The 25,391-nt window shown below is 47.3% G+C and overlaps 2 protein-coding genes across 3 annotated transcripts in view; both read right to left on the reverse strand.

The window, feature by feature from the left end:
* YARS1 (tyrosyl-tRNA synthetase 1) overlaps positions 1 to 25,391 on the reverse strand; it is a 196,746-nt gene that overhangs the window by 43,805 nt on the left and 127,550 nt on the right. The window lies entirely within an intron of this gene.
* The window catches only part of FNDC5 (fibronectin type III domain containing 5), a 60,032-nt gene continuing 57,089 nt past the window's right edge, over positions 22,449 to 25,391 (reverse strand). Inside the window, exon 6 of the mRNA XM_060258484.1 lies at positions 22,449 to 23,121. Coding sequence (XP_060114467.1) covers positions 23,080 to 23,121 — 42 coding nt within the window. The 3' untranslated portion in view covers positions 22,449 to 23,079. The remainder of the gene's footprint in view (positions 23,122 to 25,391) is intronic.

The raw sequence follows: 25,391 nt of genomic DNA on the forward strand, positions 1-25,391 counted from the left end.
GCATCTGCTACAAGAGGGAATCCTTTCTGGTGGTTTGGCAGAGAATGTCTAGCTAAGCACAGTTCAGAGCTATAGAGTGCAGAGAGCCAGTTCGGTGTAGTGTTTAAGTGTGCGGCTTCTAATCTGGGAGAACTGGGTTTGATTCCCCATTCCTCCACATGCACCTGCTGAGTGACCTTGGGTCAGTTACAGTTCTTGAAAGAGTTCTCTCAGATCTCTCTCAGCCCCACCTACCTCACAGGGTGTCTTGTGGGGAGGGGAAGGGAAAGGAGGTTGTAAGCCGCTCTAAGACTCCGAGTGAAGGGCAGGGGATAAATCCAGTCTCCTCTTCTTCAAAAGCCTGCCTTGTATCTATAACCAGCTTCCCAAAGTGGGTTGCAGTTACAATCCATAGCAACATGCAAGTAATAGTAAGGATTTCCATTACAGCTACTTGCAGACTGTTAAGAAAGTTGGTGCTTTTGCCCATGGGCCAAGGTGGAAAGTAGTCTCACCCTCTTCCTGCAGCTGTCTGCAGCTTTGGTTGCCAGCTTTGTATGGCTTTGTATGGTTGCCAGCTCCAAGTTAGGAAATTCCTGGAGGTTTGCAGATGGGAGGGACCTCAGCAGGGTATAAAGGTTCAGCCATTTTCTCCAGGAGAACTGTTCTCTGTAGCGTGGAGATAAGTTGTAATTCCAGGAGATCTCCAGGCCCTGTCTTGGAGGATGGCAACTCTGTTTGGATGCTACAGCTGTTCCTGCCATGCTTTCCCACTTTGAAGGTGTGGAGGTGAGGGGAATGAAAGGCTCTGGATCGGTGGAGGAAGAGTCTACAATAGAGGTGGCCAAACTTGCTTAATGTAAGAGCCACACAGTATAAACGTTAGAGGTTTGAGAGCCTCAAGAGATTAATGTCAGATGTTTGAGAGCTGGAAGGAAGGAAAATAGAAGGGGAGGGAGGGGTGGAAAGAAGGCAACTTTAACTGCATTATCCAAGCCAGCTGACAGGGTGGTGAGGGCTTCGAGAGCCACACAAGATGTGTAAAAGAGCTACATGTGACTCCCGAGCTGCAGTTTGGCCACCCCTGGGGGGCTAGATAGGAAACCTCTCTCCTGCTGTGTGTGTACTTACCTCTGCCCCCCACCCCTAACTCCTGCTGTCTGCAGTGGTTTACAGTGTGTTGGGCCTGAGTTTTGAAAGCAGGCTTGGAACCAGCCTTCTTGGAGCAGGGATAAGATGGCTACAAGCATAGACAGCTTCAGGAGGGGATTGGATAAAAATATGGAGCAAAGGTCCATCAGTGGCTATTAGCCATAGTATATTATTGGAACTGTCTGGGGCAACGATGCTCTATATTCTTGGTGCTTGGAGGAGGGCAAAGTGGAAGGGCTTCTAGCTCCACTTGTGAACCTCCTGATGGCACTTGGGGTTTTTTTTGCCCACTGTGTGACATAGAGTGTAGGACTGGATGGGCCATTGGCCTGATCCAACATGGCTTCTCTAATGTCCCCCACCCTCCGTTTTCTGGCTCTGTGAGAAAGAAAAGCCTGACCCCATGGGGCTCAAGGATCAAGCCCTATCTGTGCAGCAGACCATCCAGACCAATGACCTTACGTATCTTACTGCTAGTATCTCTTGCCATGAGGTACATCACTGTTAGGAAGCAGCACTCATCACCTGCTGCATGCCTGCTGTTTGAGGTCCCTGCAGCTGTGAGCTGGATGGTGGAGCATGGAGACCTTGAAGATGCGGGATGAATACAGCTATTAGGTGCTGCAGTCTCTCTCTGTATGTGTTCCCTCGCTGAGTCTTTATCCACAAATAGCATAACACGACTCTAGTGGAAGGTTTCTTCACCTCTGGTGGTGTTGAGCGAGTATAAAAGAACTGTGGTTTTAAAAGAAGGGGTGTCAGGTACTTGGAACCAGAGGCAATATGAGAAGACAGGTTTTTTGGATGTTGCTAAGGGCAGCAGAGTTGGTAAATGGAGTCCTGTGGATTCATCCAGCCTCTAAGAAGTTATTCTGCAAAAGCCCCACTTCAAGATGTGGGAGCTGCAAAAGTGCCATGGTCCATCCATGTCAATGAGTCTTGTGCAAAAGAACTTCCAGGGGACAGTGCTCCTGGTTAACGAGTGGGAGGGGGTGGATGTCATACAGGGATATCAAAGTACAGGATGTAGCAGCAGGGAAATGAATGGTAATCACAGGGCATGAAGGGAGGGAGCCTTGCCAAATTGTGGGTTTTGTTCTCTTGCACTGCCCCCTTGTGTCACCACTTTGCACACAGTGCTTTGTTGGAGGAGATTGTGGAGTCTGCTGGTGTGGGTTCTTTGCATTCAGTGCTATTTACTTTCCTTCTTTAAATTGTCCATTTAAAAAATCACATATTGTGGAGGGGAGGCGTTTCTTGTGCAACTGTATGAGCTAAATTGCCTGCCAGCAATTAGCTGCATTAGACCCCCAGTCACTCTCCTGTTGCAAAGCGCTGGAAGACTGAAATGAGAGTATAAATCACCGTTCCTGCAAGGCCTGTCAAATGGACTCAGAAGCTCAGTGCAAACCTTTCTCTATTTCTTTTTAAAAAACAGAATAGTGTTTAAACCACCTTGCCGTCTTGCCAGGTGATGCTTTTCACTCTTGCAACAGCAGGAGAGGGCCTATAAAAAGTGGCACACATGAATTTGGCCTAAGGCTCTATTGTCTTATCCACTAAACTGTACAGATATTTCAGTGAGTTTTTTTACGCTCTTGGGGAAAGCACTGTGTGTGTGTGTGTGTGTGTGGAATCATTTAAATATCAATTTGCATTCAGGCCTTAATTGAGACAGAGTGGGTCAGGGTTTAGTCTTGGGAGTTTCTCAAGGAATAAATTCCTCTGAATGCAAGTATACTAGTGTAATTGTACCTTTACAGGGCTCCCTTTGAGTGCCTTTTTGCATGCCACAGCATATGTGAAGTAATAGTTTCTGGGAGTGCCTGGAGTTCTTTTTGGCCATTGCTGAGAACCCTACACATCTAGGAATAAGGGACTGCTTTCCTTGGCAGTGTTGTTGCTGTCAAGTCACAAAGGACCAAGGGTTTTCAAAACAAGAGACTAACAGGTGGTTTACCATTATGTGCCTCTGGGTGCCTTGACTTCCTGCACGTACTAAACCAAGGTCAACCTTGCATAGATTCCAAGATGTTATAAGATCAGGGCAGACTAGGCTACCAGTCCTTTGGCAGTGAGCAAGGCATTAATCACAAGGGATGTTCCAACACTGGCTAGTTCAGTCCAGTCTGTTCTTTGGTCATGAGCTGTTATTTGTTGTTGAACAGTTACCATTGTGTGCAAACAATTCAGACCCACTTGCTGGGTTACTTCTCACACATTCAGACATGGTTCAATGTTTTAAATGGTTTAATGCTTAAATTTAAATGCTTTATGCTTAACTCCTATTTATGTTAGATCCCTGTGTTGTAAGCCGCCCTGAGCCACTTGTTGGGAAGGGCGGGATAGAAGTCATAAAATAAATAAATAAATAAATTGTGAGTGACAGTGCTTTCACAAAGCAACTGTTTGCAGGTAGATTTTAATATTTTACACAGTAAAAATCCAGTTGCAAAGTGCATTATTTAGTGTGCATGAACATACCCAATTTTCACACGTGCCTGTTCTCAGCCCAGTTAGAGTCCTTTCCTCCCCCATCCTCTGCACAGACCTGTTGTCCCTGCTTGTTGCTTGGCAGTCATACGAACAGTAAGAAAATCCACAAATCTATGCTATCATTTGTGTATGTGTGTGTGTGCACATACCTCGCAGGTGTATGAAGGACATAGGCCCCCCTCCCAATTATTTACCAACTCAATGATCCATGATCCTGGGTAGAATCATCTTGCCTACTTTATAGATGCAAAACCCACCAAAATGCAAGGAGACCAAAACTCCACCACTGCAGCTCCTGCGCAACTGCAGAACTGTTCAGCAGGTGAGTGGCTCAGAATGATGTTCATCTCCCAGAAGTTTGCAGCTCTGAAACATGGTAGGTTTGCCTGTAGAAGGTATGTGTGGTATCCTTGTTCACTACTGGCTTTTAATAATTGAGCAACACCAGACTTAAAAACAGTCAGGATGCTGACTCCAGAACAGGAATTTCCGCTCGTAGAGCTTCCGGTTGTGCTATGGTGTGAAATTCCTTCTGTATTACCGGCTGCTAAATGTGTACATCAAAGCTAATTAAATGTATAAATTTGATGCTAAACCTTAAGCTAAAATGGAAAACCTGTCAATACTGGAAGCTGGGTGTGTTTTTGTTTTTTGTTTTAAACATAAAGTCTTCTAACTGGAAGCAAACCCTAAACTTCTGAAATTTTGGGAATGTTGGAAGTGGTTACCCTTTCCCATGCGTGCACATGTATCTGTAGTATGGGAACTGAATTCAATGGCTTGTTCCACAGCCTCATGAAAACCATTTATGTGGGCCACCCGAGTGCCTGATGCTTTCTCCTACTAAATATAAATTATCAGTCATTTGCATTCCAGCTTACATTTTTGCTGTCCTTTCTGAAATCCCTCCAGCTCCTTTAAATCCTATGTTTATAACATTGTTATTACACTTCTGATTATTTAAGAACTTTGTACAGAGAGACTGTGGCTGATTCTTATAGCTTGCAAACTCTCCGTGTGAAACGTGGAATTACTTTTGGTGTGTGTTTCTCTTTGGTATTGTCTTCTCTCCCCCCCCCCCCATTTATTACCACATTTTCAAAGCCTGCAATTACAGGGAATGCAACCCATATGCCCCCTTCCTTCCCTTCACTAGTCATGGAAGACCAATCTAGGTACTTAACATGCAAAGAGCAGGTATGTGTTTCAGGAAATTGCTAGGGATTCCTCTCAACAGCCTACAAAATACCTGCCCACATTATCAGAGAAATTTTATTCTCCCATGCAATTTTTAAAAAATCTGATCACATTTGTAGCCCATTTGTAGCTTGGGGGATGTGTATGTCACACTATTCTTCTCTCCCCATTTTATCCTGGCTGATAGAATTGGGTAAGTAGGAATGGGTATGAACTGGGAAAATGTGGTTCAGTTTGTGATGCAGTAGAATCCACCCCCCCTCAACAACATGCTAGACAGCAAACTTGCAGGGGATCTCCAGCTTACTCTCCTCCACCTGACCCTAGGAAAATGTTTGGGGGAGGGGGGGCGGGAAATGACAGGTGCAAGTTCAGGAATGTATAGAATGAATCCTGTACAAGCTAGAGATACAAAACTCACAGGGTATCTCTGGATGACTGATCTACTTGCCCTCCAAGTTTGGTGAGGATTGGGTTTATGGTGTCTGAGTTATACCCCCCAAGAAGGTGCCCCCATCCTTGTTTCCAAGGAGAGGGGGGAAAACAGCAAAAAAAAGGGGGGGTTACAGAAGCCCTGCAGAACAGAATCAAAGTCCCAGAGAATCTCTGCAGTAAAAACAAGGTGTGTGTGTTGGGGGGGGGGCGGCATTTTTGCCAGGCCAGCAGAACTAGTATCACTGTGGCAGTTTAAACCCAACAGCACTACAGACAAGCCAGGAAAGTGCTTTTGGGTGAAATGGCAGGTGCAGTTTCAGTAGTGTATAGCATGGACCCTCTGCAAGCTACACACACCAAACACACAAAAACTCACGTAGCCGCCTGCTTCTCTACAATCTCTCCAAGTTAGGGGTAGATTACATTTCTGGGGTCCCAGTTATGGACCTCCCCCCCCCAAAAAAAGTCTCCCACATTTATACCCTCCCACCCATCCTGAGTGTCAACACCTCTGCGTGCCTTGAGGGTGAAAGTGGTTGCAAAGGGTGCTTATTATGGGAGGAAGAAGGCCTCCACCCCTTGTGTACCGCAGGCCCCTGTCCTTGGGCACCAAACCTATACTGGCAATATACTGGAGGAATAAATGAAGATGCTCTGCTTTTAACAAGTTCCCTACTTCAACGGAGAGATGGAGATGAGCTGATATATAACATTCTGATCCCATAGAGAAGAATGGGAACTCTGTTATTGGCAGCCAGCTTTGCCTGTTAAGCTTTGGAGGGCTCCTATTGGCGTTTCCAAGGCTGGAGAATTCCAGCCCCGTCACTTTGAAGTTTTGTAAACAGTTTAATTGAGTGGAGACAGTCTGTCTAGAAATGTATCCCTTCACCAACTGTCATGAACCACCATGAACAGCATGAAAGTTTGTGGAACATTTGTTCCAGTTGCCCCATCATGAACATAATTTCATTAACTGAAAACCAGACAAAATTAATCACAAACTTAGGAAAGTGCTTTTGGGTGAAATGGCAGATGCAGTTTCCCTTCCTCTCTCCGCAGTAAGCACCCTGATAAGTAGGTGGGCCTGAGAGAGTTCTGAGGGAACTATGACTGGCCCAAAGCTTCAACTGGAGGAGTGGGGAATCAAACCCTGATTAGTTCTCCAGATTAGAGTCTGCCACTCTTAACCATTACACCACACTGGCTCTATGGAGTTCTTAATTTCAGACTAGACATTTGAGAATGTGTCCCATGTCACAAATCCCTTCCTGTGGAAAATAAACATACAGAGGAGAGGTTTAGGTTATGCCTGAGATGCTAGTTTTCTGAATACGAGGAAGGTGGGGTTTTTTTAATGGGAGTATTCAAAGATACAATCTTCTGCCTGCTGTCTGAAACAATATAGTCCCAAGAATTCTAAACCAGGTGATTTATCTGTATGTGTGGTAGACTCCCAATGAGTATAAATTTGGAATGTCAGGCAGATAATATTGGACTCAGGAATGGGTCCAGAACAATCCAGTTTCAAGATTAAAAAAAACCTGATTCTATTGTGAACCTTTAAATTCTGGATAAGATAGCCCCTTCCCTTGACAAAAAAGCCCTGGCAGGTCAGACTAAGGGCAACCAACCTTTGCAGTTCTGCTCTTGTTACACGTAAAGGAGCTTCATTATACATTTGAAAACACAGTTTATTGCTCTATGTTATCATAGAAAAGAACCTTCCTCTGTCTCTCTAAGCAGCCAATTTGCTTCCAGACACCTTTCTAGCAAGAATCAAAGGTTAGAAAATGCCTTGCTTGCTTCTGGTGCGGCCATGTGTGCAATGTGAATTAGAGCAACGCAGCATTATCACACACCAGCATCTCGTCTGCAACTTCAGCTAGGGCCCTGGCTGGAATGGGATTTCATGCACAATGAACACTTTTAAGTGCTGTTTTAGTCACCTGTACAGCAATGCTCCTTTGAACAAGCAGGTTGAGGCATCGCAGAACTGGGAACAGATTCTCTTTCTGCAGACACAGCTGCTCCTGAATGAAAAGATAGCAAGGTGGGATGATGGGCCAAGGGGTGAGGAGGCAAGAGAGAAAATGCTGTCATATGACTGTTCCTAACAGAGGACCTTGTGTGATCTTGTCCTGACAACATCACATCTGAGAATAATCCCAAGCATTTATACAGCAAATTTCAAAGCGCTTAACTTCCATGACTTCTACAGTCCTCAACAACAATCCTGTATGGTAGGCAAATAGTGGTAGCCCCATCAATATCTCCTAGATGGTGGAATGGGCTAAGAATGAATGGCTTGCAGAAGGTCACCCACTGAGTTTGAGATAAGACGAGGGGGGTTGTAACCGGGTAGCTAGCCTGTATCCTATAAAGAGGCCTGTTTATTTATTTACTTTATATCCTGCTTGTCTCCCCAATGGGACCTAAAGCGGCTTATGTTATTCTCCTCTCCATTATATCCTCACAATATCCCCATGAGGGAGGTGAGGCTGAGAATGTGTGACTGACCCAGGGTCAACCAGCAAACTTCCATGGCAGAGTGGGGATTTGAACGTGGGTTTACCCAGATCCTGATCCAATACTTTAAGCACTGCGCCATGCTGGCTCTCAAAAGGACTTCAGAAGGAGATCCTGTGGCCACTTGGCTAAAGAAAATAATTTTTATACAAACTAATTGGTATAGGTCTCTTAATGGGATACAGGTTAGTTACTTCATCTGCCCTCTTCTTTCTGTTCCTGCTCCTGACATGCAGAAATCTAGGCATGAAGCTTCCCCTCCCTCCCCCTTTTTTATCTCCATGCCAGGAGAAAGCTTTATCTCTCCGTCACTGTGTGTTTTAATGGAAGAAGCAGAGGGCTCAAGGCAAAAATGGCACCCCTTTGCCTGGCTCATATCTCACTCTCATCTCCCTAGTGCTACGCTTTCTGTTTCCAAGGCTGCCTCTGGCAAAAACTGTGGCCCCAAAATGTATTGGAGGTAGCCGAATGAGCCCTGAAATGGAACCTGACATTTCTGCAGCTTGCTTGTAGCCATGGCTAGAGGAAAGTTTGTTCAACAAACCCTGCTTAGACCAATCTATTTTTGCACAGGATGCTGCAGTTAGCAGTCCTCACCACTGGGGATGTAGTGGCTTGCTGGAGATATATGAACTAATGATAGTGAAACACACACACAAAAAAAACCAGGTTTCTTACCTGTAACTGATGATCTTTGAGTGGTCATCTGTGCAGTCACACACATGGGTTATCCTCCAGGATTGAACCCGACCTCGGAGAATTCAAAGCAATCTTTGAGCATTAATTTTGGCACGCACTTTCTTTCATCCCGGGGAGGAGGCATCCACCGCGCATGCCCAGACGAGAGGGAGGCGCGTCACCCACCCAGTTTCTTCCTGCCGCCGTATAGGTGCAAACATTTTTCTTCAGGAACCAGAAACCAGCAGCGGGGAAGGATGGGCGGGCGTTTGTGACTGCACAGGTGACCACTCGAAGATCATCAGTTACAGGTAAGAAACCTGTTTATCTTCTTCGTGGTCTCTGTGCAGTCCCACACATGGGTGACTGGCAAACTATTCTGTCCAGAGGCAGATGCTGGATCTGTAACCAAAGGACAAGATTAGTTTATAAGATTAGTTTACAAGATTAGCATATAAGAAGCAATACTGTACATACAGTGTAGATGACTGTGGACATCAGTCGAAGATGGATCATAGTACAGCCTGTCCGAAGGACGTGTCACGCTGATCACGGACATCTAAGGCGTAGTGCGAGGCGAATGTAGATGGAGACGACCAGACCGCAGCGGCACAGATGTCTTCCATTGAAACACCCCTACAGAAGGCTGTTGAGGTTGCAACGGCTCTAGTAGAGTGAGCTCGTAAATGTTCAGGTATAGGCTGTTTTTCCAGTCTATAGCATAAAGTAATAGCAGCCACAATCCATTTGGAAAATCTCTGCATTGAGATTTTAGTGCCTTGATTGTGGGTTGCGTATGCTACAAAGAGTCTAGTGTCCTTTCAGAACTGAGGTGTCCTTTCGATGTAAAAGGCAAGGGCCCTACGTACGTCCAGATTACGTAAAGTTCATTGACCTGCATCGGTAGGGCGTTGGAAAAAAGCAGGTAAAGTCGAAAGTTTTCCCAGATGAAACGCTGAAACCACCTTAGGTAGAAAAGAGGAGTCAGGGCGTAAAATGACTCTGTCATGATGGAAACGCGCAGATGTCGCTAGCTCTCCTGCCAGAAGTAAGTGCTACCAGTAAAGCTGTCTTCCATGACAAGAGATGTAAAGGAATGGATGCCATGGGTTCAGAGGGTGGCTTCATTAACTGACTCAGTACAAGTGACAAGCTCCAGGTGGGATGAATCTGGTGGGTTGGAGGATGAAGGTGGAGGATTCCTTTCAGGAAAGCTTTAGAAGCATAGTGGGAGAAAACATTGCAGCCTTCAATATGCGGATGAAATACAGAGATAGCCGCTAGGTGGACTTTTAGAGAAGAGTACGAAAGTCCTGAGTTAGAAAGAGATAAGGTGTAGGTTAAGATCTGAGTGATGGTAGAGAGTTCAGGTTTGAAGTTATGAAGAACAGCATACACCGAAAAACGTTTCCATTTCAAGGAATAAGACTTCCTGGTAGCAGGTTTTTTGGCGTAAAGTAAGACATGCCAAACGTTCGGAGGGAAATTCAGAAATCGATTTTCCAGGCAGTCAGTCGTAGAAGTGCCGGGTTGTGGTGTAAAACCTTGCCTTCTTGCTGTGAAATCAAGTTCTGAACTTGAGGAAGTTGAAGGAATGTGTTGTCTGATAGGAGAAGAGTGGTGAACCAAGGTTGACGAGGCCACCATGGTGTAATCAGGATGCAGTTGGTCTGATCTAACCTTATATTTTGTAATACCCTCGTGATGAGAGGGATTGGTGGGAATAGGTAGTGTAGTGTCCCTGACCATTGCTGGAGGAAGGCATCCCCCGCCGACAGTGGGGATGGAGGGCCCCGAGTGTAAAAGCGAGGGCACTGTGCATTGTCTGGAGATGCAAACACATCTACTGTCGGAGTTCCAAAGGTCTGGAACACCACGTGCAGGTAACAACGGTTGAGGGCCCATTCGTGGTCACTGATTAGATGGCGACTCAGTGTGTCTGCTTGGACTCCTGGTAGATGCACCACTGTCAGGAAAATGCCGTGGGCAATACTCCAGTGCCATAAGGATAGGGCTCATTTGAATAGTCGAATAGAAGCTGTGCCTCCCTGCCGATTGATGTAGAAGATGGTGGCTACATTGTCGGAGGTGACCTGAATGTGGTGGTTGTGAAGAGATGGAAGAAAGGATCTCAGGGCTCTGTGGACCGCCAGAAGTTTTAGACAATTGATGTGAAGGGACTTCTCGTAATCGGTCCATTGTCCCTGAACTGTCAGTGTTCCCATGGGCTCCCCATCCCCACTTGGAAGCATCGGTCATGACAATCACAGAGGGCGGTGTTCGTACGAACGGCATTCCTGCCAGGAGATGATGATCCACCGTCCACCACCTTAGAGATGGGATGATGTGAGATGGAACCGTAAGCAAGGTCATTTGGTATTGCCAGTGTGGATGGAATGTCCAGACAAACCACAGTTGAAGAGGGCGCATGTGAAGCCTTGCAAAACAGAGTACGGCGGTGGTGGCCGCCATAAGGCCTAACATCCTTTGAAAGATGAGGGCAGCTTGGGAGCGATGTGTTATGATCGTATTGGCTAAGGATTGGATGTGTTGCACTCTGTCTGCTGGGAGAAAGGCCTTGTGAGATATCGTTGACAGACGCGCTCCTATAAATTGTATGTTCTGAGTGGGATTCAGGTTGGATTTTGCATGATTGTGCCAAGCTCGACTAATAATGATCAAAGACTGTTGGGTTCTTGGCCTGTCAGGAGAAGGTTTGGTTAAAATCATGATGAGCCAAATGCTGCAAGTGTATCACCTATAGTCAACCCCCTTTCCCCCAATGGCTGGCAGTTGGTGTGTGAAGTAGTAGGCGCCTTCCCAGGGCCTTAGGTGGGAGGAAGCCTTGCATATGAAAGCAAGGACAACTGGCTAGATAAACTGCCTTGGGAAAGTATCTTTGTAGTTATGTGTGAATGTTCCCACTCCTTCCCCCCTCCGTAGGAATCCCTTTGAAGTGTATCTTAAAACCCGTGTATCAATGTATTGGTTTCATTCTTCTCAAAGCTGAGGTCTTGTGCCAAAGTACCAGACTATCAATAAATGTAGCTTAAGTATCAACTTTGACTCGTTCTTGAATCCGTCAACTTGACATTTTGAGAAGAATCCTTTTGAAGCTTAACCACCCTGGCCACTCTGTAACCTAATGGCTAAAAAAAGATACCAGGAGGCGGTGAGCTTCCAGACTTTGAAGAAGGGACGTCCGTGCCATGGCACGTTCTAGACGCCCAGAGAGTAGCGGCCTCCCCGCCACAAATCCAGCAGCTGTTGGTCACCCCTCAACAGTAGCAGCCCTGAACCTCCACCAGTACGATGGACGAGCCACCAGCCCGGAGGGAAGCCATTCTAACCCGGCACATGCAGAGGGTGAGGATGGCCAATCCAGAGGGGACCAACCCGGGGCCCGTGGAACCGGAGGAGATCGACACGATTGTGGTCGTCCCAGTGCCTGACGAGGGCCCCGATTCTGACAAGAAGGATCCGGAGGCTCCGGCTCCGAAGGAGGAGGAGGATGAGATCGCTAAGGAATTCCGAGCGATGGTTCGCAAGGAAGTGGAAGGTGTAGTCAAGGGCCTGAAGGACGAGATGCAGGCTATGACCAACAGGATGGCGGGAGAGATTACCAGAGAAATCTCCCGCTCTCTGGGGCTGCCGGGGCCTAGGAGGATCCCTCAGCCCCCCCCCCCCCCCCAGTTTGCCAGCAGCCAGTACCGGCTGCCCCAGCAGCACCGCCTCCGGCTCCCCCAGTGCCCCGGCCCACTGGCCTTCCCCTGGCACTCAGAAACGGAGGCCAGGGTAGAGAGCTGGATGCTACATTCGATGGGGATCCGGAGGAGGTGGAGTACGTCATGATCCAGGCAAACAGCTACATGCACTACTGGGGGAACACCTTTCCGGACGTGTTTAGTCGAGTAGATTACCTGGGGTCAAAGCTGAAGGGGGCAGCTAAAAGATGGTACGTAAGCCTGTATGAGGCCATGAGCCCGGAACTGGACTATGTAGCAACGTTCCTTCAAGCTCTGTTTGCACAATACAAAGACCCCCTACAGGAAACCTGGGCATTGGCAGCCATAAGAGACATGCAGCAGGGGTCGAAATCAATTCGAGAATACGCTGTTGATTTCTGGGCCAATGCAGCGAAGGTGAGAGGTTGGAGTGAGCTCATGAAGATAGAGCACTTCACCAGGGGCCTGAATGCGGGCATATTGGATCAAGCCCTCACCCAGACCCGACCTACTATGCTGGTAGGTTGGATACAACTAGCGGGTGAGGTGGAGACCAATATGAAGTGGGTGGCCATGCAGCGCCAGCAGCAAAGCAGGAAGGGAACCCGGGACCAGAAATCAACCCCGAAGACGGAGGTGAAGAAGCCAGCGGGCGGAGGCAGCGGAGGGAAACCCGCAGGACCCCGTAAGTGCTTTCGATGCGGGGACCCGGGTCATCTGGCGAGTAGCTGCCCTAACCCCCACAGGCACCACTGAGTGCACCCAAGCAGAGCACCCCTGTCCCGAAGAAGACACCAGGCCGCCATAAGGAAGCGGTGAAAGGTAGCATGGCGACCATCGGGGAGGCGGAGGAGGACTCCCTCCTGGCGGACGAGCTAAGCGAGCTGGTGTGGATGGACGAGCTGTCGGGAAATGGGAACGACCTGCTTTGAAGGGTGCCCACCAGCAGGTTGCAGAGGAGCCGGCACCAGAGAGGGTGAGAGTGACTGGATCGCTATACTTTGTACCCGTGAGACTGTTGAACCCCAAGCTTAAGAGATTCATGCAAGTGAGGGCCCTGATTGACTCTGGGTGTAATCGGGAGCTAATCACGTCCAAAATTGTAGAGGTTTTGGGCCTAACTACCACCGCCCTCCTCTACCCGATGCAATTCAAACAGATGGATGGGTCAGTAATGCGGGGGGAACCCTGCGCCCTAGAGACCCAATTTCTGCCCGTAGGGATCGAGGAACATTGGGAGCAGAAATCCTTCATGATCGCCCCCTCCTGTTCCTACCCGGTGGTTTTGGGAGTCGGGTGGTTGGCTAGACACGAGCCAGGCATTAGGTGGGGGAGCCAAACCATAAGATTTGTGGACCCACTATGCAAGAACCACCTATGGAACTTAGAGTGGGGGCCGCGGCCCCCACCGGCAACGGAAAGGGTGTGTTTGACAGTTGAAGAGGTCCTGGAGATTCTCCGGGTATATCAGGATCTAATGGGGGTGTTCAGCGAACAGGGCACTAATGAGCTACTGCCCCACAGGGACACTGACTGTGCTATTGAATTAATACCGGGGCAGTCACTCCTGAAGGTCAAACTGTACCCGATGGGATGGGTGGAAAAAGCGAAGCTACGCAAATTCCTAGACCAGAACTTGAGGTGGGGGTTCATCCGGACGGCAACGGCCCCCCACGGCGCTCCGGTCCTATTCAGGAAAAAGAAGGACAGCTCGCTTAGACTTTGCACAGACTTTCGTGGGATAAATGCGATTTTGACCTCTAACGCTTACCCCATCCCCCTCATCAAAGACCTATTAAGTACTGTGTCTGAGGGGGAAATCTTTACCAAGCTGGACTTGAGGGACGCATACTTTTGAGTGCGCATAAAGGAAGGGAATGAGTGGAAAACAGTGTTCAATATCCCATTGGGACAGTTCGAATACTTGGTGATGCCATTCGGACTACAAGGGGCCCCTGGGGTGTTCATGAACTTTATAAATAATGTGTTGAGAAAGTTTTTGTTCAAGGGGGTGGTGGTGTATCTGGATGACATCATTATTTACTCACGAGAAGTCCCATGTAAAATTGGTGTGGGAGGTGTTAAGCACCCTACTCAGCCACAAACTGTACGCCAAACTATCGAAATGCGAGTTCCATAAGGCTGAACTGGACTACTTGGGATTTCGGGTGTCTGCTAAGCGGTTGGCGATGGACCCGGCCAAAGTGCAAGCTATATTAGATTGGGCCCCCCCGAGGACATGTAGACAGCTCCAATCGTTCCTCGAGTTCGCAAATTTCTACAGGACGTTCATACCGGGGTTCGCCCAGATCATGCTCCCCCTTGCTGAGTTGTTAAAAACCAAGGGGAAAGGCCCCGAAGCCAAGCGACTGGGAGCCCGCTTAAATTGGACACCCAATTGCCAGACGAAATTTGACAAACTGAAACGGCTGTTCATGAGCGAGCCGGTCCTGAGCCACCCCAACAAGCTTAGACCCTTCATGGTGCAATGTGACACTACCGACGTGGCCGTCGGAGCCATCCTCATGCAGAAAGATGAGGAGGGGAGGTTGAGACCCTGCACCTATATATCTAAAAAATTCTCCGCAGAACAGAGGAACCGGTCGGTGTGGGACAAAGAGGCGTTTGCAGTGATGTTCACACTAAAAACGTGGCGGTCCTGGCTGGAGGGGACAAAAGTGCCTTTTGAGATTTGGACCAATCATAAAAACCTCGAAGCCCTTACCGGCAAGAGGAAATTAAGCAAGAAACAGATTCAGTGGGCGGGGTTTTTCTCCAAGTTCGATTTTGTGCTAAAGCACATCCCGGGCACGAAAAACTTGTTTCGTCCTGCCTGCCCCAGCACAATAGCCAAAGAGAAGAAGTAGTCAACTCCCTGATCTCCCCCACCCAGGTGGCCACGGTTGTAACCACCCGGTCGCAGATCAAACGCAAACTCGAGGGGTGGGGAACAGAGAAAATGGCATCGGAGACGGAAAAGGAGGGAGAGGAACGGCCTGGGGAAATTCAGAAACGTGAGGATGGGCTGTGGTACAAGGGAGAAAAGCTATACATCCCAAAAAGCATGAGGGCAGAGATCCTGCAGTTCTGTCACTCTAACAAACTAGCGGGGCATTTTGGGTACGTAAAGACCCTCCACCTGGTCAGCAGGCAGTTCTGGTGGCCGTCTATAAAAAAGGACTTATCGGAATTTGTCTCCTCCTGCCCCATTTGTATAATGGCCAAGTGGAGGACGGGGGAACCTCCTGGGCTACTTAAACCCCTGGAGACAGCCACTAGACCTTGGTCGATAGTCTCCATGGATTTCATGGTGGAGCTACCGCCATCTCATGGGAAGACGGTGATATTGGTGGTAGTGGACACATTCTCTAAACAAGCCCACTTCACCCCCTGTGCTCAACTCCCTATCGCAAAGAAATTAGTATATTTGTTTTTTAATCATGTTGTTAAACTACACTCGTTCCCGGACAAGGTAATTAGTGACTGGAGCCCGCAATTCATTGCCAACTTTTGGCGGGAGTTTTGCAAATTGGTAGGCATGAAGCAGGGGTTGAGTTCTGCCTATCACCTCCAGACCGACGGACAGACAGAACGTGTGAACGGGTTGCTGGAACAATATTTGAGGTGCTATATAAACCACCAACAGTCCAACTGGGTGGACCTACTCCCCTTTGCTGAGTATTGCTATAACAACAGTGTGCATAGCTCCACCAAAACCTCACCATTCCAAATGGTGAGTGTCTATGAGGGGAAAGCCCTCCCTTTACTACCAGGGGGAGATCCCAAAACAGAGCCTAGTTCCTTCAACCACTGGTGGAGCACACTGACTAACAGTTGGAAAGAAATACAAGAGAATCTAGAAGTGGCTAAGGAGGCTTACAAAAAGCAGTATGACAAAAGCCATGTCCCCTCCTGGGACTTCAAAGTAGGAGACTCAGTGTTTGTGTCAACGAAAAACCTCCCGTTAGCTCAGCCCTCCAAAAAATTGGCTTATAAATATCTGGGCCCTTTTAAGATCAAAAGGGTGATAAATAAAGTTACTGTGGAGTTGGAGCTACCAAAGTGCACCCTGTCTTTCATTGCAGTCTTCTCAAGAGAGACCCTGGTTCTTCTCCGTGGCATCCTCGGCCAGAAGCACCCCAACCTGTCCAGATTGGGAATCAGAGTCATCATGAGATCCAGGAGATCCTGGACTCAAAGATCAAACATGGGAAACTGTATTACTTGATCAAGTGGAAACATTTCCCCTCTAGTGAAAATGAATGGGTAGCAGAAAAAGATATGTCAGCTTCTGAGTTAATTAATACCACAAGAAACATCCTCAGAGACCGAGGGGGTCAGCTTGAGGGAGGCAGTATGTCAAGCTCGACTAATAATAATCAAAGACTATTGGGTTCTTGGCCTGTCAAGAGAAGGCCTGGTTAAAATCATGATGAGCCAAATGCTGCTAGTGTATCACCTATAGTCAATCCCCTTTCCCCCGATGGCTGGCAATTGCTGTGAAGGAAGTAGTAGGCACCTTCCCAGGGCCTCAGGTGGGAGGAAGCCTTGCATATGAAAGCAAGGACAACTGGCTAGATAAACTGCCTTGGGAAAGTATCTTTGTAGTTATGCGTGAATGTTCCCACTCCTTCCCCCCTCCGTAGGAATCTCTTTGAAGTGTATCTTAAAACCCATGTATCAATGTATTGGTTTCATTCTTCTCAAAACTGAGGCCTTGTGCCAAAGTACCGGACTATTAATAAATGTTGCTTAAGTATCAATTTTGACTCGTTCTTGAATCTGTCAACTTGACAGATTGACCTGAAGACCTAGTGCAGACAGGAGGGACAGGGTAGATGAAATGTCCTTCTGAAATTGTTCCTTTGTTTGGGATACGACCAGCAAATTGTCTATATAAGGGTAACTGGAGGCCTGTTGTTGTCAGAGAGCTGCTGCCACCACAGCCATACATTTCGTGAAGACTCTCGGTGCTGTAGAGAGACCGAAGGGGAGGGAACGGAATTGATAGTGCTGATCTCTGACAGCAAACCTGAGGAATCTTCTGTGATGGTGACTGATGGTGAGATGGAAGTAGGCATCCTGTAGGTCTATCAACGCCATCCAGGCCTGCTCTGGAATCAGTGGTAGAATAGATTGCAGAGTAACCATGCGGAATTTCTTGTAGCGGATACGAAGGTTGAGTGTTTGAAGATCCAGTACAGGGCGCAGCCCCCCGTCTCTTTTTGGAACCAGAAAATAACGGGAGTAGAATCCCGTGTGATGGAACTGCGGTGGAACTGGTTCTATAGCTCCCTTGTCCAGCAAGGTGGTGATTTCTGATTGTAGAGGAGGAGAAGGGGGTGTAGGTATGAACCTGTGGAATTTTGGAGTCAAATCGAACTCTATGGTGTAACCCCTGTGGATGATCGCCAGGACCCATGAATCCGATGTTATGGATTCCCACATGGGGTAGAATGGTCGTAGTCTGGTGGTGGCATCTGGATGGTATTGTGGCTGGTCGAGAGGTAGAGGGAAGAAGTCAAAGAGACTGCTTTGGAGTCGGTGCTGACTTTTTTGAGGTTTGTGGATGTGCTCTCTGCTGAAAAGGCTGTTTTGCCTTATGTTTCCAGAATTCGGCTTGTCGAAGGGATCGAGAACGTTTGTAAAATGAAAGCTTCCAGGTTCTCTGCCAATTAGTCTGGGATTGTGGTTGAGTAACTCCCAATCTTTTGGCTCATTTCCTACTGTCGTCGACTGTGGTCAAAATGTCATCCGTGGTGGCGTTGAAAAGGCCCTGACCATCAAAAGGTAAGTCCTCTATTTTGAATTTGATGTCAGGCTGCAGTGATGAGGACCTAAGCCATGCATGCCGGCATAGGGCAATCGAAGAGGCCATAGTTCTAGATGAACAAGAGCATGACGTACTGTGTTGATTTGTTGCTTGCTGACCCTAGTAAGTTCTTGGAGGAGTTAGGAAGCCTGCTTCTGTGCTGCATCCGGTAAGGAAGGAACCAATGTGTTAAGTTGGGAGGTGAGATTGAAAGCATATGCCAAGAAATAGGCCATATAATTATGGATTCTTGTTGTGGCAGTGGTAAGGGAATAGATCTTCCTCCCCAGAGTATCCAGTTTTTTGCCTTCTTTTTCCGGTGGAACTGGGTGCCTTGTTTGTTTAGATTTGGAGGATGAATGCACTATCATGGAATTTGGAGCCAGATGGTTGAAAAGAAATTTAGATTCAGGGGCATGAATTTTGTAAAGGGATTCAACTTGTTTCGATGTGGGTGGCACTGAAGCGGGTTTGTCCCAAGCCTCTTTCAAGGTTTCCAGGTGAACTGGGAGCATAGGAAGAAAAGACCCTGCTGGCATGTCTGCGTGTACTAAATCGTGAACTACATCTGAAACCCTAGGTGCGTCAGTAGTCAGCTTGACATTAAGGGAAGTAGCCATGTTAGATAACAGATCCAGATAGGATTTAGAGCCCTCTGAGGGTGAAAGGTCAGCAGGTTTGATGATGTCAGATGCCAGTGAAGGAAGAGCTGAGGCTGTGGAGTGTGATGAGTCGGATTGCTCAGCCTCGGACTCTTCCTGGGTCTCGATAGCTGTCTCAAGAGGCTTGGTTATAGTAGCAGTAGCAGTTTGTTTGGTCAGCAGAGGAGGCTGTTGTAGTTGTTTAGGAGAAACTGAACACACCGAGGTCAATCTGGTTGGAGACAGTGGCTTCGACACCATAGAGTAGTGTTTAGGGTGACGATAGGGACTTTCACGGTACCGAGGACGGTCCTCACAGTATGCCTGCTCTGGATGTGAAGAAGTTTCACAGTACCGAGGGTGCTCAACTCGATATGCCTGATCCCGATGTGAAGGATGGTAAAGTACCTCACGGTACCAAGAGTCTTCACGGTATCGATATCGATGGGAATCCGAAGATGGAGACCTGTAATATCTTCGGTATCTGCGAGGAGATGGTGACCTGGACCTCGATGGGCTATAATAATAATAGCGCTCCCTATGGCGACTTCAAGATTTCTTGGCTCGTACTTGAGTAGATGGCTCTCTTGGTGTTGAGGGTTCTCTGAGGAGTGGAGATGGGGGTGTCAAAATCTGTTGTTTGGTAGGCATCGAGACCTCCCGGAATGAGTGTGCACAGAGAATGTTTGCGCGCTGACTTCTGCTGGAATCTGGAGATTCGGTGTTGAGGATCTTGTCTGGTAAAGATCCATGAACTGAAGGGGACCGTGAAGGAATATGTACAACCTCGAGAGGTACGGTATCGATGGGCGCCGAGGGTTCCAATAGAGTCGGTGCTGTCTGTTCCAAGGTCACTGTGTCGATAGTCGGGTACGATGCAGAAGTCGTTGTTGGAGACTTCGATTCCGAGGGTCCATGGCTGGGTTTAGACTTAATTTTCGGTGATGTCGAAGTTGAAGGGTCTTTAGAAGTCGATTCTGTGTGATGTTTCTTTCTAGAATTGTCAGACTTCTTCGAATGTTTCCCGGACTTAAGCTTGCTCGGAACCGAGGCCATGGGAGCTGCCGGTCGAGACACTCCCTTTTGAGTAGATAGGGAAGATGGGGAGGTTTGGGATCCCGAAGTATGGGACATCGTAGGGCGCAGCGAGGACTCTAACAAGTTACTTCTGAGTCTAGCCGCGTGATTTTTTCTTGCTTGCTTCCCAAACTGGCTACAATGCAGGCAAGTGTCAGTACGATGAGCCTCACCCAGACAGAAAAGGCATAAAGAATGTCCGTTGGTAGATGGGATTTTAGAGGCGCACCGAACACACTTTTTAAAAGTGATTTTGTCTTTTCCTTCCATCCGCCCAGGGGGGAGGGGAAGGAGAGGGAGAAAGCCGAAATAGAAGAGAGGATAGTAAGATTTTTTTTTTTTACGATACCAGTGAGTTGAAGGAAGAAGACGACGTGAGGAAAAATGGTGAGGAATTGCAGGAAAAGGATGAAGATCACGATGAAGAGAGGAGACGCAATGAGGTAAGTGTTTCCCGGGTGGCAGTAAAGAAGAAACTGGGTGGGTGATGCACCTCCCTCTTGTCTGGGCATGCGTGGTGGATGCATCCTCCCCAGGATGAAAGGAAGTGCGCACCAAAATTAACGCTCAAAGATTGCTTTGAATTCTCTGAGGTCGGGTTCGATCCTGGCGGATAACCCATGTGTGGGACTGCACAGAGACCACAAAGAAGATTCCACTTTTTCCCCTGGTGGGGTGTTTCCTCTGTCTTGTGCTCCTGCCAAAGTATGGCCAGCTACAGAAGAGGAGATTGGATTTATACCCTGCCCTCCACTCAGAGTTTCAGAGTGGCTTACAATCTCCTTTCCCTTCCTCTCCCCACGACAGATACTTCATGAGGTAGGTGGGGGTGAGAGAGCAGCTCTTTCAAGGACTGTGACTGACCCAAGGTGCATGTGGAGAAGTGGGGAATCAAACCCAGTTCTTCCAGATTAGAGTCTGCACACTTAACCAAACTGGAAGGGCAATGCAATGCTTATAAACAGGAGGAGATTGCTTCCCTTCTCTTCTGCCACTTTGATGGAGGGTAAAGGAGGACAAAAATAGAACTCTGGTGGTTGGAGTAACTATTGCAATAAGAAAGGGTGACTCTAAGCATCTGGGCATACTTTCAATCCCTTTTAGTGGGGATCAGATGCAATACAGACCCCCCCCCCCAAAAAAAAACAACAACCACACCTACCTCTGTTTGGGGGCCAAAGTTATAAAACAGTTCTTCCATCAGAAATGAGATGCATTTTCAATATGCAAATCTGTGAGTAACTGTGACAGAGCAGCTTGCACATTGGGCTCAACTGTGGGAAATGCAGGTTGAAATCTTCAAGGCCACCCAGCTATCTTCATGGCTGAGTGGCCTTGGGTAAGCTGCAGCTTCTCTGAGAGAAAAAGGTACAAACCACTGAACTAAATATATTTCCACATTTTGCCTTTTAGAGTTCAGTTTTAAGGGATACTTCTAAAAGGATAAATCTGGTCGATTAACAATTTTAAGGCAATGATATTGACAAAATTCACTATTTTGTGCAGGAATGCACATACACACACACGCATATCTAAACCCACCAGCATCCATTAATGGGAATGGATTAAAAGATTAATTTGCTTGAAATTTTGTAAATTTGTGTATCTTCTTTTGAATTGTGGCTTTCTTTGGGCTCATGCCTGGGGCTATGACCTATGAGGTCTATTCACATGACTGCAGCATAGAACTGCATAGCAGACAGATTGTTGCCAAGATGTTCCATGGAGACACAGAGACCCCCACACAGCAAATGTTATCAAAATCACATTTTTTTGCGCACATAGATTACTAGCTATGCTTTCAGGAATCAAACCATAGCTGTTTGGCAAACTATATCCAATCTCACTAAGAAATTGCAGAGAAGAAATAACACCATATCCATCTACACTACAGATGAGCAGCTATTCCTTCTTTTCCAGGGAATCTGAGAATTGTAGTTATGCAAGGAAAGGCCAGGGCTCTCCGAAAAGAGAATCTCATATCCCATTTCCGGAGGTGATGGTGACTTGATTAAACAAGCTGGCTTCATACAACAGAAAATTCATTCATGACCTTTGCTGCCATGAGATGGGGTAGAATCATAGAATCATGGAGTTGGAAGGGACCTCCAGGGTCATCTAGTCCAACCCCTGCACAATCTAGGAAATTCACAAATATTTCCCCCACCACACCCAGTGTGATTCCTACTCCATGCCCAGGAGACAGCAAATCCCTGTACGCTTCATAGCCCTTAAAGAAGGATTAAAGAAATTGTCTACAGCAGCTAATAGCTCTGTATTCTCTGCTTCTTAGCTTCCAGAGAAACCTGGGAAACAAAATATTGGGCTATCTGAACTTTTGCTTTGTTTTACCAAACCAGATGTTATCATTCTTCTATCCTTACCAAACTACAATTCCCAAGATTCTTTGGGAGAAACCATGACCATTAAAGTAATACAAACCAATACAGATTTGTCTTGCAAATGTGGCCCCAGCATCGCAAGAGTACCAAAATGAATGGTTTGATTCTTGTCTCTGGGAGCCAGTCAAACCTTGCTGTTCCACAGAGCTGGGTTTTGTTTTTTGTTTTTTTTGCATACTCTGTTGATTATCCAGTATTCTAGGATGGGGGACATACAATACACTAAACATGGGAAGAAAATAGGAAACTCTCAACTGCTTAGAATAACCCATGAGAAGCAAGTAGTAAAGTCCTGAGAACCCAGGTGCGGAACATCATGTGCTTCTGATTTTTGTTTGTTTTAAAGAAATAAAACCGAGTGCCTGCAAATAGTTGTTTATGTTAAAAACACAAACGGCATGACTTTTGAGTGGAATTTACAGCCCAAGTCCCTGGTGTGGTCTGTGGTCAAAAGAAGGACCTTCTCCAGTATTGCCATGAAGGTGGGGGCAAGCAGTGTCCTTGTTGAGGGTCCACCGCGGCACCTCCTGCTTGACGTGGAGCCGTGGTATGTGGCAAGCAAATCAGCAATGAGACGGAACATTTCCCAGGAGACAAATGTGGAGGGAGAACAAGACAGAGAAGGTCACAGTGAAGGACTACACCCCTACTAGCCATGCCAACAGGTGAACATTGGTTGGTGGGCAGCACACCCTGGGGGGGAACTTCTCCAAATTGCTAGGTGGGCCTCTTTCATGGAAACATTCCTTTCTCCATTTACAATCTATGCCTATTGGTCCATGCAGAGTTTCTCCACGTTAGGTTGGGTTGGCTTTTTCTGGCAGGACCATGATGGAGAGGATGCCACCCACAGTTAGCATCTGAGCAGGTCTCTTTCCAACAGTATTCTGACAATATTCACTTCTTCAGTTGCCAAATCTTGGAGGGAGGGAGAAAATCAGAGTCCATCTATCAGTCTGTCATGCTTCAATGATGTTCACTGAGGGCTTGTTTTTTGGAAACTAAAATTAAGAAAAAGAGAGAAATAAGACAGTGGCAGGGGAGTGAAGACTCTGGAGTTTGGGTTGGAAGTGAATTAGGCATTGAATTGTCAGGTGTTTGATGCGGAAGCAATTGGAGCACATTTAACATCCATTTTGCTCCAAAGTGTAAAGAGAAATTGACAGGCCTTGAGTCAACCATGAAAAAGCTGGAGGAAGCCAGCCCAGGTTGACATCTGGAATAGCCAAGTAAAGAAATTAGGGTTTTGAGCTGGAAGGTTAGGAATATTCCTAGTTAGTAGCAATTATCACAGATTAAATAGCAAGGGTATTTAAAATGAGATTTATTATTGCGATCACTTGTTTGAAATAGTCAGTTGGGAAACATGCCCTCTTTTTTTGCTTTTCAAAATACAGTAATCTTCCTCAGGGGGGGCTCTGTTGCAGCTCTGCCCTGAACCCCCATTCCACACCCACTCATCCATTCCTCCATTAGAGGCCAGAGAAAAGCCTCCCAGAAACCAGAGACAACAGCTGCCAGAAGCATCTGTTCCTCCCTCGTGTTAAATATGCATACATTTACATGTGGATAGCAAATGTTCAGAAGAAAAGGCATTTTGATAGTTTCTAGACTGAAGCATGTGTATGATGCTGCAGGCGCCCTCTTTGAACAGGTGATGTCTTTTCCAAGGTGGCACTAGACAGTTATAGTTTTGTCAAGTTGAAAACAATCCCTTTTGGTTGGTTTTTTTAAAAAGACTGACGAATCAAGAACAACAGTTTAATTGGCTCAAAAGGTTTTGAGTCAATCTCACCTATTTGTCAGTTAAACATTACAACGGGTTCCTTTTGGCAAGCCAGACACAAAAACATATAAGATAACAAAATTACAATCTATCATGTCCCTTGTTGTTCAAATAAAAAGGCCTTCTTTGATAGTGCTTTCCCTCCCATTGCAAATGCTGACAAAACACAGCCTCAGAAAAGAACTAGGTTTCCCTGAAGCCCTCAGCCTCACCAACCGAAGCTTCTGAGGGCTCACTCCTTCTATTTTGCAGTCCTGCAGGGAAGCCTGGCTCCCGCACTGGGGCATCTCCAGCCTCATCCCAAGACAAAGGGAGAGCTGGACAAGTCCTTGGGGTGTCTGTGATTGGATCTAGTGGTTTTGGGGGAAGGCGCAATTTGGATCAGAGCCATGGTTTTACGTAGGGTAGCCAGCTTCCAGGAGGTGGCTGGAGATCTGCTGGAATTACCACTGCTTTTACAATGCCTGCCTCCACCTGGGGATCCCCTGGAATTGCAGCTCATCTCCAGACTACAAAGATCAGTTCCCCTGGAGAAAATGGGATGCTTAGAAGGGTGGAATCTATGACATTTTACCCCACTAAGGTTCCTGTCCTCCCCAGGCTCCATCCTCAAATCTCCTGGAGTTTTCCAACCTGGATATGGAAACCCCATCTTCCATTTCTCACCAGTGGCCAGGGAGGACCTGGCAAGCCTAAATGATCTCCAGGCAACAGAGATCAGTTCACCCAAAGGTAAACTCTTGGCCAGTGGTGGTCATATTGTTTGGCTCTCAAAGCCCCCACAGATTTCAACCGGTTTCAACCAGCTGTCAACCGGTTTGGAGAAGGCATTTGTCTCTTTAAATCACTTCTCCAAACCAAGCCAGCTGGTGGCTTGCAGAATGCTTTTAAGTTAAGTTTTCTTTCCACCTCTCCCTCCCTCCTCCCCTCCATCCACCTATTTTCCTTCCTCCCTTCCTTAGAACATAAGAGAAGCCATGTTGGATCAGGCTAATGGCCCATCCAGTCCAACACTCTGTGCCACACAATGGCCAAAAACCCAGGTGCCATCAGGAGGTCCTCCAGTGGGGCCAAGACCCTAGAAGCTCTCTCACTGTGCCCCCCCCCCCAAGCGCCAAGTATACAGAGCATAACTGCTCAAGACATTAGGGCGTTTTCGCACTGACCTTCTAGTGGCGCGACCACCCTCTTCACACCGGAGGATCTGCCCGGATTTCACACAAGAAGCGCCGGCGCACCCAAAAGAGCCGGCTACTTCCGTCGCGAAACCCGCTCAAACGGAAACCGCCAAGAAGCAGGAAAACGTTTGAGCGGGTTTCGCGACGGAAGTCGCCGGCTCTTTTGGGTGCGCCGGCGCTGCTTGTGCGAAATCCGGGCAGATCCTCCGGTGTGAAGAGGGTGGTCGCGCCACTAGAAGGTCAGTGCGAAAACGCCCAGAGAGTTCCAAAAATATGCTGTGGCTAATAGCCATTGATGGACCTCTGC

This window comes from Heteronotia binoei, chromosome 17, assembly GCF_032191835.1.
Source record: "Heteronotia binoei isolate CCM8104 ecotype False Entrance Well chromosome 17, APGP_CSIRO_Hbin_v1, whole genome shotgun sequence".
NCBI lineage: Eukaryota > Metazoa > Chordata > Lepidosauria > Squamata > Gekkonidae > Heteronotia > Heteronotia binoei.